The 15,199-nt window shown below is 41.9% G+C and overlaps 1 protein-coding gene across 1 annotated transcript in view; it reads right to left on the reverse strand.

The window, feature by feature from the left end:
• The window catches only part of KIF4A (kinesin family member 4A), a 120,047-nt gene that overhangs the window by 55,524 nt on the left and 49,324 nt on the right, over positions 1–15,199 (reverse strand). The window contains exons 12-15 of the mRNA XM_041000782.1: positions 12,949–13,007; positions 12,739–12,844; positions 7,147–7,203; positions 5,968–6,153 (exon numbers count right to left, since the gene is read on the reverse strand). Coding sequence (XP_040856716.1) covers positions 5,968–6,153; positions 7,147–7,203; positions 12,739–12,844; positions 12,949–13,007 — 408 coding nt within the window. The remainder of the gene's footprint in view (positions 1–5,967; positions 6,154–7,146; positions 7,204–12,738; positions 12,845–12,948; positions 13,008–15,199) is intronic.

Raw genomic sequence — 15,199 nt, forward strand, 5'->3', positions numbered from 1 at the left:
GGACTTTAACTACTATGCTATCATGCCAGGCTTGTTTTCAAGAAAGAAAAGCCCTAATAAAATTATCTGGTATAAATTAGATCATAATATGATGAGTCTTACCAAAATGTTTTTTTTTTTTTTAAAGATTTATTTTTTAATTATTTTTTATTGGAAAGGCGGATATACAGAGAGGAGAGACAGAGAGGAAGATCTTCCGTCCGATGATTCACTCCCCAAGTGAGCGCAACGGGCCGATACTATGCCGATCCGAAGCCAGGAGCCTCTTCCGGGTCTCCCACGCGGGTGCAGGGTCCCAAAGCTTTGGGCCGTCCTCGACTGCTTTCCCAGGCCACAGGCAGGGAGCTGGAAGGGAAGCGGGGCTGCCGGGATTAGAACCGGCGCCCATATGGGATCCCGGGCGTGCAAGGCGAGGACTTAACCACTTGCGCCACGGCGCCGGGCCCGTCTTACCAAAATGTTTGCAGTAAAAATGATAGGCACATAGAAGATTAAGTAAATTTTAAAAACTGAGATGATTAGCACAAGAAAATACAAAAAGTTGAACAAGAAATGTCATCACATTACACTATGCAGCTCATTTGTAAAGTATATTTAACAGAGTTAGAAAAATTTAAACACAATGAATGTGTGGAGGAATATGGTAAGGACACATTTAAACAGACAGAGAAACACGAGCCAGTGTGAAACAGAGAGGGCACATTCCAGGAAGTAGGAGAGGACATAAAAACAGCAGAGGGGCACCTGGAGAATGACAGACCTGGGAAAGCAGTGGATACAATGGTTTGGTGTTGCAATGACCAATACCCCAGCAGCATTCAGCAAACAGCAATTTGAACTACAAGAGCAGGTGGGAATTGACCAGCCAAAAGGTGGGAAAGTGTATTCATTGGGAGCTCAGGGGGTGAACCTAGACAAACAACTACCCATCCTGCTGATCTGTTTGATTTGACCAGGAGCAGAGACAGTGTGGCAGGTCCCAGCAGGGTGGCGCGGGAACAGGGTGAATTTCACAGTCCAGTCCACCCTCTACAGCCGAACTGGGCACCATTTTGTATAGGGAGGCAAAAGCTATAGGATGGTACTGCTCATGTACTAAGCTGAGAGTGAGCTCATTTCTGCCTCAGTAAGCTGTAACAACATGGCATCCTACAGGTTCTACCCAAGATAGGTCTGGGTAGCCCTCAGACCTGACAGCCAGAATATCAGGAACTCTAGTAGTGGCATGCCAGGCACCATTTTGTACAGTTTGGCAAAGGCTTTAAGACTGCAGGGACAACAGTGAGCTGCACATGTGAAGAGCTGGGAGTGAACTCGCTGAGCTCAGTGCATTGCTCTAGTCCCACAGGGAAAATAATACTAACTTAGCGTCGTACGGGTCAAAAGAGGTCTGTGTAGCTCTCAGACCTAACAGTCAACAGGTTCAGCAAGACCAACACCACCAACAACCTAGTTATATAGGACACCTGGTGTCTCCCTAATCCTGGGAACTGCTCTAGCAGGAAGTGGGAGAAAGGTTGTACACAAAACAGTGTAGCCTAAGGATGGTATCACAGGAGGTGAAGAGTGGTGAGCCAGGAGCTGGGGATAAAGAGACCATGAGGGAAGTCTAACATAAGATCCCAGATCTGGAACTCGCTGGAGGGAGTGGCACAACTGCAAACACAGAGCCGTGTGCCAACCATAGTAAGTAAAATCGAATTGTAGATTTGTGAGTGACACAGCTTAGAAACCTGCCCCAAGGAGAAAAATCTGCTAACCAGAAGTACAATGACCAAGAGCAAAGAAGAGACAGAGGTACAATGAACATTACTGAAGACGCCCCTGCAAAGGATTGGCCTTTGCCAATCTCAGAGTTCACTGAAGAAGACACTGAGAAAATAGGGGATGCAGAATTCAAACACTTTTTTTTTAGATTTATTTTATTTTTATTGGAAAGGCAAATATACAGAGAGGAGGAGAGATGGAGAGGAAGATCTTCTGTTCACTGACTCACTCCCCAAGTGGCTGCAATGGCTGGAGCTGAGACAATCTGAAGCCAGGAGCCTGGAGCTTCTCCCGGGTCTCCCACATGGGTGCAGGGTCCCAAGGCTTTAGGCTGTCCTCGACTGCTTTCCCAGGCCACAAGCAGGGAGCTGGATGGGAAGTGGGGCTGACCAGGATTAGAAGCAGTGCCCACATGGGATCCCGGTGTGTTCCAGGCAAGGACTTTAAAGATTTATTTTTATTATTTTTTCATTGGAAAGGCGGATATACAGAGAGGAGAGACAGAGAGGAAGATCTTCCGTCCGATGATTCACTCCCCAAGTGAGCGCAACGGGCCGATACTATGCCGATCCGAAGCCAGGAGCCTCTTCCGGGTCTCCCACGCGGGTGCAGGGTCCCAAAGCTTTGGGCCGTCCTCGACTGCTTTCCCAGGCCACAGGCAGGGAGCTGGAAGGGAAGCGGGGCTGCTGGGATTAGAACCGGCGCCCATATGGGATCCGGGGCGAGCAAGGCGAGGACCTTTAACCACTTGCGCCACTGCGCCGGGCCCGAGGCAAGGACTTTAACTACTAGGGCATTGCCTGGGCCCTGAAAACACTTGTTATAAAGCTTCTTATCAACAACAAGAAGCACATAATACAGGAGTTCAAGCAATTTAAGCAATATGTCATACAGGAAATGAATCAAATGAAAGCTGATATATCAGAAATGAAGAATACAGTGGAGCAAATTAAAAGTACAGTGGAGCGTCTCCAAAATAGAATGAAGGAGGCAGAAGAAAGAATCTCAAAATTAGAAGATTTCCTGGGCTTGGAGACATGGCCTAGCAAGCTAAAATCCTTGCCTTGAATGCACCGGGATCCCAAATGGGTGCCGGTTCTAATCCTGGAAGCTCCACTTGCCATCCAGCTCCCTGCTTGTGGCCTGGGAAAGCAGTTGAGGACAGCCTAATGCTTTGGGATCCTGCACCCGTGTGGCGAGACCTGGAGGAAGATCCTGGCTCCTGGCTTCGGACTGTTGCAGCACCCGCCATTGAGGTCACTCGGGGAGTGAATCATTGGACAGAAGATCTTCCTCTCTCTATCTTTCCTCCTCTCTGTATATCTGACTTTGTAATAAAAATAAATAAATCTTAAAAAAAAAAAAGAAGATATTTCCTGTCACCAAAGGGAAAAAAAACCAAAAATCCAGAAGCAGAGCTGGATCAGGCTAAAAAAAAAAAAGTATTCAAGAGTTGAAAGACACTATTAAAAGGCCAAATGTAAGAGTTATGGGAGTCCCAGAAGGTACAGAAAGAGAAGCTGGGTTTAAAAATATACTCAATGAAAAAATAAGGGAAAATTTCCCTAATCCTGAGAAATTGTGAAACAACATGCAGGAGGGGCACAAAACTCCCATTAAGGTTGAACAAAAAAACAATCTTCACCACGACACGTGATCATCAAGCTCTCTGCAATTGAACGTAAGGAAAAGATCCTTACATGTGCATGTGAAAAAAAAAATCAACTGATATATGAAAGAATGCCAATTAAATTCACAGTTGATCTCTCACAGGAAATTGCAAGCCAGAAGAGAATGAAGTAATATATTCTGGATTCTAAAAGAAAAACTTGTCAGCCCAGGATAATGCAACCAACATAGCTTTTCTTTGTCTTTGAAAATGAAATTAAATTCTTCCACAGTAAAGAAAAGAAAAAAGAATATGCCTCTTCCCAACCTGCCCTACAGATGATACTTAAAGATGTTCTCTTGACAGAGAAAAGGAATAGCGCCACCAAAACCAAAGGAAAATGTGAGGAACATCCCAGTAAAATAACAACAGAAGACTAAATCAATGAACAACCCATTCCTAAAATGACGAGACCAAATTACCACCCATTCATATTAACCCTGAATGTGAATGGCTTAAACTCATCAAGCAAACGTCATAGATTAGTAGGCTAGATTAAAAAACAAAACCCATCTACCGGTTACCTACAGGAGACACAGTTCATCAACAAAGGACAGTGGAAACTGTATCTCATGGATTTTGATTTTTTTTTTTTATTTTCATCTCATGGAAACATTTTCTCATTAAATTCTCCACTGACTCATAGATCATATAGTAGCACCATTTTCTTCAAGGTTCTTTATTTTCTTTTTCATTTCTTCAGCAACACATTAATCATTCAGTAGCATGTTATTTAACTTCATGGCATTTTAAAATTGTTTTTCTTTCTGTTGCTGATTAATAACTGTGTAATGGAGACTATCATATCCAGATGTGAGGATACAATGCAGTATGCATCTCTACTTCCAGATCAAAGATGGACTCCCAATGAAACTGTTAACTATATCTTGACAATAAGATGCTGGACTCTCTGCCATTGTCCATGCCCGCAATGATGGACATATGACTATTCATGAAGTACTATAATGTAGTAATAATATAGGGGAACTCATTGTGGGGGAGAGGATTTGGGGAGAGGGCAGGGGAAATCCCAGAGCCTAGGGAACTGTATCACAAAATGATAATAATAAAAAAGAAGTAAAAAAAAAAAAAAAAAGAAAAGAAAAGAAAAGAAAAATTTAAACACTAAATAATCATCTGACCAAAAATTACAAGTATTTTGAAATAAAAAGAGATATGGTGTGCAGGGTGGTGGGATAAGAGAACTATCTTCTTGCCTTCACAGTGGGAAGTCAACACACAATGTCTAAATGTTTTAAATTAACACAATTATATTGTCAATTCTTTGCTAGAAATATGGAGGTGAATGTCAGAATAGCTTGAAGAATTAAACATATTAGCCTAAGAAATAGATGGGAAGGTAGTAGGGGAAGATTGCCTTTCTTTATCTTTCTGAGTACTGAACTGTTTTGACTTTGAAAATCATGTACACACATTTGTTTGACAGAAATAAAACTAAGCTTAAAAAAGTTTAGCAAGGCTAAATAAAAGAGAAAATGAAAATGCCCCTATTGAAAACTAACTTATCATTTAGGAAATAGTCTCTACTCTAGAGGAAATAAGGGTGAAAATTTATTTGGAAAAATACCTTTATTGCTTTTCATGATTTGTCTTTACTTTAAAAATGAGATAGAGCTGGTAAAGTGTGAGCATTGTTGCACTACATGAACTGGATAGGAAAGCAATTCACTCTTTCACTACCACCCACCTCACCATATCTTTGGGATCACATAAACCATTGAGGACAACCTGAAGGCAAAGACTCGCCTTTACATACAGACTTGAGTATTAATTAGCAAGGGTCATTTACAACAACCACTAGGGGGCCCGGTGTGATAGCTTAGCAGCTAAACCTGACCTTGCATGCACTGGGATCCCATATGGGTGTGGATTCATGTCTTGGGTGCTCTATTTCCCATCCTGCCTCTACTCACAGCCTGGGGAAGCAGCAGAGCACGGTCTGAAGCCCTGAGACCCTGCACCCATGTGGGAAACCCAGAAGAAGCTCCTGGTTCCTGGCTTTGGATCAGCTCAGCCCAGGCTGGTACAGCCACTTGGGAGTGAACCAGCCGTTGTTAGATCTCTTTCTGTATGTTTGCCTTTCCAATAAAAATAAATAAATTTTTAAAAAAGAAAGAACCCCTAGGACAAAAACGTTTAATCATTTGCCAATTCATGTGATGTCTACTTTCAGTCTCTTCCCAATTCACACCATAACCCAAATAATCTGTCGGGACAAACTCTTCTCAGAATCCAATCATTTATCAGAGTACCATGTCTTGACAACTAGGGACCATGTTTATTCAATATTCTCAAACTTAAATGTCTGTGCATAAGGGAAGGTATCAGATCAAATGGAATAAAAAGTACAGGTCCTTTACTCTGAATTATATTTCCTTTATAAACCAATATAACTCGAGCTGCACTACGCATAACTGTGTTGTTTTTTCATCGCCAAAAATGGCGTGGTGTCCTCTTCATGTTCAGTTAGACACAAACGGCAACAAATGCTGCTCTCGGAAACAGTTTACCTGGTACTGGAACTGAATGGGCTGTAGCTGGCTGTCATTCTGGGTGATCTTCCTAGCCAGGGCCTCCTTCAGAGCAAGGGCTTTATTCAGCTCAATCAGCTCCTTGGACATCTGAGCTTGCCGCAGAGCATGCTGAGTGGTGAAAGCATCAGACGACCTGCTCGTGTCTGGACTGCTTTCTGCCTGCTGCAAAAGAACAGGGTGACGATTTGTAAGAGAAATACAAAGCAACTGCGGTTTCTGAGGCACCATGTCACCAAGTCTTGGCCACTCCTCCCCTAGCAGCATGCCTGCTCCTTCAGCACTGTGGCTTCTCATACAACATTTGCGTCAAACATTTTGCAATCAATGGAGCTCGCCTATGCCTCTACTCTCACAAGTACTGATTTCCTGCACGTTTTAATTGATTCCTTTAGATTCAACTAAGTTTGTTGCTCATCCATCAAGTGATCTGGTCAGCATTTTTCACGTACAGCTTATCCCAGGGAGTTCTCAACGTAAATGGTGGAAATGAAGGGCAGGGCTCATCCTATCTTACATAGCTGACCTGCAGCACCTGAGTGATTTCCTACCTTCCTTCTTGCAGAATACAAAAAGTATCAAAGAAAATTCATTTTAGAGGTAAAAAAACAGTTTTAGTTTGGCTAGTCTTTGATTTTGACTTTATAACTTTTATTCCATATAATACATTATTCTATTCTTGCAATCTGAGCTATCAAAATATTTTCCTTGGTTCTTTTACCCCCTAATCATTTCATCTATAGAAAAGTATGTGGAGGGGGAAAAAAAGGCGTCTCGCATTTTTCCTCTAATGATTTTCTGCCTTGACCATAATTCCCTAGTATTTTTCTTCTCTTCCTACTAACTTAGTCAATAGGTGATAGAGCTCACTAGCATCTGACAAGAACTTAGAAAGCCAGATTGTAAATACAGCTGTGGCATACCTGAAAAGCCCTCCAATCCATCACCAGTTGCTATTACTGTGACAGAGCAAGCCTGTGCCTATCCATAGCTAGGGATTTTATGAAGCTGAGATTTATGCTAAGGATTTCTGTATTTCCATGGCCTTCTATGGAGAATGGTAACAATCACAGATTCTTTTATTTAGTCTAGTAGTAAATTATGGAAAGTGGCACAATTAAGAGTTCCCAGTTTCCCACAAAGGGACCCATTACTTACAGCTTCTGGTTCTACCGCAGTATCAATGGCTGCAGCCATGCAAGCAGCAGTTTCATCCTGCAAAGACAAATAGCTCAATTTAGGAAAAGATTTGGAAATACAGCTAACTAGTGGAGCTGATCCTGGTTACTTAATTTTTTTTTCAATTGTACATAGTCTTAGATACCCCAACAGCCACAAGTTTCCATCCCCTATCTCTCAAGAGTCTTTTCTTCTTCATAAAGGGCAAATGTGTGGTCTTTAAAAGAAAATAAAATCACGCGGCAACTAACACATTTACAGAGCTTCTGCTCTGCCATCTGCCAGAGATCACTGGGCCAGAGTGAAACACTTCGCCATTCGAACAAGCCAAAGTTTAAGCCATTTTATAAGCGCTAGCCTTTCTTTTTATGCTCCCACCACCAACTGTCCTATTAATATACAAACCTAGCCATTTCTTATGGGCATAACACATTAACAGTAGACACACAAGATAATGGCAATGAAGCAGAAAAGTAAATAGAAAATGTTAAAGCTTAATTACAGGTAGTCAAGGTAGCAATATCTTCATTTATGACGAAATAAATTTTACAGGGTGAATACCCTGAAAAAATGGGCTCGTGAGATCAGACAAATGTACTGCAGCCTCTGTGCAAATAACATAGATAGATAGAAACTGATAATACGGAGTTATTCCGTATGTAGTTACTACAACTGGTTGTTGCTAGGAGGGAAAAGCTAAGCACTGATTTCCTCCCAGAGGATGGCAAATTCCTTCTCAGGGCAGTAGAACAACCACTGTTTAGAAAGAAAATCTGAAACCACTTATTAGCACCAATTTGTTTATAGACTATCATACGAGCAAGCTCTGGTCTCACCATTGGAATTCAGGCCTAATTTGGTATTCTAATATATGGATTACTGCAAAGCCTTTGATTCTTCAAAGCCTTGGGAAGAATGGATTATTTCCAGGAAGTCATGTGGTTAAGGAGGTCATAGGTCAAAGAGCTATTAACTTCATAGCAAAGAAAGAATTCAGGGTCAGTACATGGAATAACCTCTACTTCAACTCTGAGAAACAAAATGTAACGGTTGAAATTAGAATTTCAGTCTCTTTAAGATAAAGAGTGAAGCAGTCCTTATTAAGGGCTACTCAGAAAGATTCCCTTATTCTCCTAACGAGGTGCAAAGAGAACTTAAAGGAAAGCTCCGGGGTTCCTACCTACTTTCTACCATGATTGCAGTACTGGTGATCCTCCAACTACAGGACATACTACATCTTTCTTTAAAAAAAAAAACAGTGCAGTCAGTTGGTTAGTGGGTAACCATTGCATCCTTCTGCATTACAAGCTTTAGAGTAAGAACTAGCTAGACACACATCCTAGATTATTAGGGATTATTGTGCTGGGTATTGGAGATTTTTTTTTTCCTAATAACTTTCAGTCAGGATCAAAGTAGATGGATTAATCCTTAAAGAAGCCATGTTGTCACTGTGGGGTTTTTCCTTTGACTGTTGGCCCAGTGAAATTTCACAGTGTTAAGGTTTAAGCTTAGGGCAGGTGACATGTTCTGTGTGAATATGGTAGGAATGTGTCATCATAATCCAAAATGTAAATATGTAACAATGGGATCTATTCACTTTTCTCTGTGTGCCCACATTCTAAGGTCATATCTGAGAACCTCTAAAATAAAAAAAAAAAAAAAGAGAGAGATTTAAAGGATACCAGGGGAATGAGACTAGGGTACATTATATTACATTAATCAGCAAAACTCTTAAAAATGAGGTTTGTGCTTGTAATAAGTAATATCATTACGGGGCATGCAAAAATGCTTGATATAGAACTGGTCTTGGAGGAAGGAATCTAAACGACCAAAAAAATGTTTTGATTTTGTGGGACTGAAATGACTGCATGAATTTCCTCCTAGGTAACTGTAGCAAGGAGGCTTGCTCGAGTTATACTTAAAGGAAGAAATGGCACAGTTTAGTACTCAGAGCCCCAGGAGGAATATCCAGGAACAATAGTTGCCTTCCTGACGAGAAAAGGGGTATTCACCCATCACTAAAAATAAAAAATGGTTTTAATCTAGAATGAAGGGCACAAGCACTTACATTTGAAACATTTTGCTTTTACTGTAGTGAGCCTTAATAAAAGCCACAGGATACACTGTTATGTATTTTCAAAAAAAAAAAAAAATGTAGCTAGGCGGGCCTACAAACAATAGATGTGAAGAATTCGGATTCGAGAGTCCAGCAGGAGCCAGGGATAAAAAGGTTTACTCTGCCTAAGTGTGAGAGTGGATGGAAGCCAGGGACTTTATCAGCTTGTGGCAATCTTTACAACCCTCCTACTGTGTGTGCTGAGTGCATTTTTTGTGGCAGACAGCAATTGTACAACATTCTCTTGAGCCAGGCACCAATAGCGACTCTCTCTACGGGCGCACCAGGAACCAGTCAGACTGCCAGCTCCTTACTGAGGATGCTTTACCTTATTTTAGTAATTTGATTCCATGCCTTTCCTACATGTTTCCCATGTGGCTCAAAGCCCCAGAAAGCAGGTGGTGGGAAATCCTCTAAGATTGCTGTGGTGGCTCTGAACAAAGGAGCCCGGGATCACTACTGTCTGAACTTAGACATGTTGGCTGCAGCGGGATTCTGCAGCTGAGGTTCTCTTAATCCTGAGGCAGCTCACGTGATGTTTGTATATATCAGATGTTTCAAATATGTTCAAATAGAATTACAGATGGTGAAATTAAACCTTGATAGTTATTTTCTAGCTCACGCACAGCTTCAGCCACACTGAAATTCTTACCATTTTCTAAAACTTTTAATACCTCTTGGTTTTTGCATTTGCCTTTTCCTCTATGTGGATTGTCTTTATCCACTAGTCCGCATGGCAAGCACTATTGTTTTCTTTCAATTAATTATCTTTTAAGTGAAAGGCAGACCAGAATTACAGAGAGAAGGAGAGACACAAAGATCTTCTATCCATTGGTTCATTGGTTCAATGAATCTTCTATTTGTTGCAGTCCCCAGATGACTGCAGTGCTGGAGCCAAAGCCAGGAGCTAGGAGCTTCCTCCGGGTCTCCTATGCGGGTGCAGGGTCCCAAGGCTTTGGGCCATCTTCTACTGCTTTCCCAGGCCACAGCAAGGAGCTGAATAGGAAGTGGAGCAGTCAGGACACAAATAGGCGTTCATACAGGATTCTGGTGCTTGCAAGGTGAGCATTTAGCCATAGAGCTATTGCATTGGGCCCAGCTCCTATTCATTTTTAAGACTCTATTTCTTCTATGATGCCTTCCTGATTGGAAGCAGAGGTGTTGGGACTTCCACAGATCCTCCAATATAGGATTTGGGTATCCCAACCTGCAGCCTAACCCACAATGCTATAGATGTGCCCTTTCATTTACTGCTTTTTCTTTAAGATTTATTTGTATTGGAAAGTCAGATTTACATTTCGAAAGGAGAGACCTGAAAGAAAGGTCTTTCATCTGCTGGCTCACTCCCCAAGTGGCTGCAATGGCTGCAGCTGGGCCAATCTAGAGCCAGGAACCAGGAACTTCTTCTGGATCTCCCACATGGGTGCAGGGTCCCAGGGCTTTGGGCCGTCCTCAACCGCTTTCCCAGGCAGGCCACAAGCAGGGAGCTGGAATGGAAGTGGAACAACTGGGACATGAACCGCTGGCAGGATGGGATCTCGGCAGATACAAGGTGAGGATTTAGCCACTAGGCTATCATATTGGGCCCAATTTTACTCCTTCTAAAAATTGTTCGTTTATTCATTCTACTGGCTTTTCAGGGTTATTTTCACTTTAGAGCTATCTGAATAATGCAGCTTGAAGCATTCAGATACAAACCCTTTAGGGACATAGGCACACATTTCTGTTGAATCACAGTGAGGGAAGGTCATAAGGCATGTACATACTCTTCCTTTTTGAAAAAAAAAACATTTATTTTGAAAGTTATATAGAGAGAGGGAGAAATAAGGTAAAAGGTGAGATCTTCCATGTACTGGTTCACTCCGTAGATGGCCACGACAGCCAGGGCTGGGCCAGGAGCTTCATCCAGGTTTCCCCACGTGTAGCCAGGCCATTAAGGGAGTTGGATCAGAAGTGGAGCAGCTGAGATATACACTGATGTTCATAGGTGATGCTAGTATCACAGGTAGTGGCCTTATTCGCTTTGCCATAACACCATTTCCTTATATGCTCTTCAAGGGTAAATCTATGTGTGGATCATTTTGTGATAACCTTATTTATAACCCTACAAAACACTGGGCAAAACCAGGCAATGGGATAGTTAGTGTTCTGGTAAAAATTGAATCTCTGTCCAAGGATGGGGACTGGCCTAGTGGACAAGCCTCTGATTCAGATGCCTACATATCACAATAGAGTGCCGGCATTTGACTTCTGGTTCCAAGCTCCTGACTCCAGCTTCCTGCTAGTTAAGATCTTAGAAACACCAGTAATTGCTGAAGTAGTTGTAACTACACTGGAGACCTAGATTGAGTTCCTGGCTCCCAGACTCAGGCCCCTGCCCCACTCCCTGTTGTCGCAGGCATTAGTGGATGACATGGAAGATCATGTATACAGATATATATTTAAATAGAAGAAAATTTAAAACATCTGCTCAAGAGCTAGAAATTATCACCAGACATTCAAATATATACTACTTTTCCAGAGTAATAGATAAGAGAATTGGGGCTGGCATTGTTGCATAGTGATTTAATCTGCGGCTTGCAATGCCACCATCTCATATCGGGGTGACAGCTCAAACCCAGGCTGCTCAGCGCCTAATCTAGCTCCCTGCTGATGTGCCTAGGAAAGCAGTGAAGGAAGAACCAAACACTTTGGCTCCTGCCTTCCACATGGAAGATGCAGATGGAGTTTCAGGTGGCTGGCTTTGATCTGGCTCAAGCATAGCCCTTCTAGTCAATTGCGGAATGAAGTTCAGGATGGAAGATCTCTTCCTCTCATTCTGCCTTTCAAATACATTTTGTTTTAATTAAAAAAAAGAATTCATATGTAATAAAACCACACTGCATGTTATGACTCCAATATTTATGAGACGGATACATGATTAAAGATTAATACAAAAAACCATAACAAAAATTCAATTTTTAAGGTGGTTAAAAGGTAAGATTTTTTCTTTGAGGACAAAAAAAGAATTACCTCATCCCTGAAACATACCCACAATGACTATAATAGTTTGAAAAATTAAATAAAAATGGAACTTATAGCAGAACAATCATACAAATGTATTCATGGTCATAAAGGAGAGTTATGGTATTAACCGGTCACCTCTTATTAAGCTAGCCTACACTAAGAGGACAGCAAGTCAATGCCTATATGCTTTTGCTATCTAGACAATTTTGTATTACTATGCAGCCACTTGTGGCATTTGATTAGAATACTGAAAAACTAATGTGTCATTACATATGCAAGCATGAAGGTTTTAACAGATCCTATCCAATGGCCTATGATTTTTTTCTGTTCTCAGGTAGCTCAGGTAGATCTAGTTGTTTCAGCATAAAGCTCTGTTAGAAACGCTTAAATGCGTCAAGGGAAACAGCCAGGACTGGTACGCTTGCTTACGGTGCCCTTACGTGGCTTACCGATAGCTGAGTAATCACTTGCTGCAGGTTACGAATTATCTCTACGTTTTCTTTTAATTCTTCATCATCCACAGTCTCCACTAGCTTTTGCAGATCCAGCTTGCACCTGAAATTTCAAGCAAAACAGCCCAAGGGTTAACCAGATGATGCATGATCATATACGAAAGCAGTAGATGGCACTAACAAATATATATCAGGTAGGACACTTACGCTGCGTGCTGCCTGAGCTCTTCTAGCTTGGTGTTCATTTTTTCATTCGCTTGCTCTGTCTGCAACAAAGACCCAGGAGATCATCAGTGGCAGTACCTTGACAGCTTCTCCTAATGACGCTCTCTTTCTCTTACTCCTATGGATTAAAACCTACGTAGAAAGACTGCCTTCTGGATCATAATAGAGGATTTAGTGAGCTTTGGTTATTTAGTGAGAAATGTGTTTGTTTTTTTTTAACATTCATGAAAATTAGCCCTTCAGTCAACATGAGCTACTAAAGATAGCATCCAAGCAGCTGGGTTTTATCCCTGCCTTCTAACTGAGAGTACGGGGTGGAGTGTGAAGTCTTAATTCCATAGAGAACTTTGCAACTGGGGATGGGGGAGGAGGAAGCAATAATTCCTGGCATGCTACTCCTTGCTGCTTGCAAAAGAAATAAATAAATCACTTTAAACTGTCTTTTACACTATTCTGTTCCCTAGCCCCAGTAAAAGGGCTCTGGGAATATTAAGGTGCCTCACACTAAATCTGAGCCAAGATTTTTTTTAATGTTACGCTATTTGATAGGGTAAGCTAGTTTTAGCAAAAGAAAGCAAGGAAAAGGGTGAGGCCCAAGAACGATGTTAGAGAAAACGGAACGGCAGAAAAAAGAAACAGCAGAAGGCAGCTACGCTTTGGGAAGAGCGATTGATATTCTCGGTTTTATTTCAATCACAGTATCTGTAACATGCTGGATCGCAACAGATTTGGGAAGGACAGCTTATATAGGACAAAATGTTGTGCTTGTCATGAAGTTGCCACAGAATCTCAAGCAATAAGCCTATCAGGCAATCATTGTAACAACCTTATAAAGGTCAGGTGTGTACGTGGCTAGATTAACAAGTGCTGTAGGTTAGGTCAGCAGCACTCCCAGACGTGTAAAACATGCCTTCTACAGTGCCGCAAAGGCTTGAAATGCAGCACTGGACACAGAACACTGGATATGAAATTCCTCTAGATCACATTTTCACTCTTGCGCTAGTAATGGACAATACAGTGGATGGAAAATTTGGCTCCATTCAAAGAAACCTTCTCGCAGTTTACCTTCCCTGTTTAGAGAGCACACCGATGCATGCACATGCATACTCTGCAAAGGTTCGGTTACATTGCGCTGAAAGCTCATTTTTGTTCCTGGCAATAGTTGTGCTATCAGAGACCGAGCTGCACTCAGACGAGTAGAAAAATGTTAGTGACAGAGCCAGCACATATGGACCCAGGAGATTAGCTATTATCAGACAGACAGGTAGCAAGATTCAGATCTGGTGTAATCAATTACATAGTGATCCACTATTAGAAAATTAACCATATGGAAAATGAATTGAAATTAATTTCCCAGCTGTTATATTTCACCATGGCAGCTGTTCAGAAGGGATACGAAATGTGATAGCATGAGGGGAAGCAAGACACGTAAGAATTAAAATGAACGAGGAACAGTAACTTGGTACAGGTTAAGAATCTCTTAATCCCAAGTGTTTTGGATCTCAAATTCTTAAAAAAGTTTTTGGAATGCTCATGTATGCATACACATAATGAGATGTCTTAGAGATACGGCCCAAGTCTAAATGTAAAATGTATTCAACGTTTCACATATGCCACATATAACATACCCTGAAAATAAACACATGGCAGGGCCCGGCACGATAGCACAGCAGCTAAAGTCCTCGCCTTGCACGCACTGGGATCCCATATGGGCGCCGGTTCTAATCTTGGCAGCCCCGCTTCCCTTCCAGCTCCCTGCCTGTGGCCTGGGAAAGCAGTTGAGGATGGCCCAAAGCCTTGGGACCCTGCACCCGTGTGGGATACCCAGAAGAAGCTCCTGGCTCCTGGCCTCAGATTGGCTCAGCTCCAGCCGTTGCGGCTACTTGGGGAGTGAACCATTGGACAGAATATCTTCCTCTCTGTCTCTCCTCCTAATAAAAATAAATAAGTCTTAAAAAAAAAATCATGGCATTTTAATGTACTCATATTTTTACTGTAACCTGTCACAAGAGGTCATATGTGGGCTTTCAACTTGTGGCATGGTATTGGCATTCAAAGAGTTTCAGATTTTTTAGCGTTTTGAATTTCAGATGAGGCACATTCAACCTGCACTAAGGAGAAAAAACAGGCAGGACTTAAGTGACAGGGGGACTTGGTTCTTTCCTTCCTGGTCTTAAAGGGAGATACATGTAGAGTCCTGGTGGTGCATATTACAGGCATTCACTGCTTTTGC

Source organism: Ochotona curzoniae, unplaced genomic scaffold (assembly GCF_017591425.1).
Source record: "Ochotona curzoniae isolate NIBS_2020 unplaced genomic scaffold, NIBS_Ocur_1.0 contig_1274, whole genome shotgun sequence".
NCBI classification, from domain to species: Eukaryota; Metazoa; Chordata; class Mammalia; order Lagomorpha; family Ochotonidae; genus Ochotona; species Ochotona curzoniae.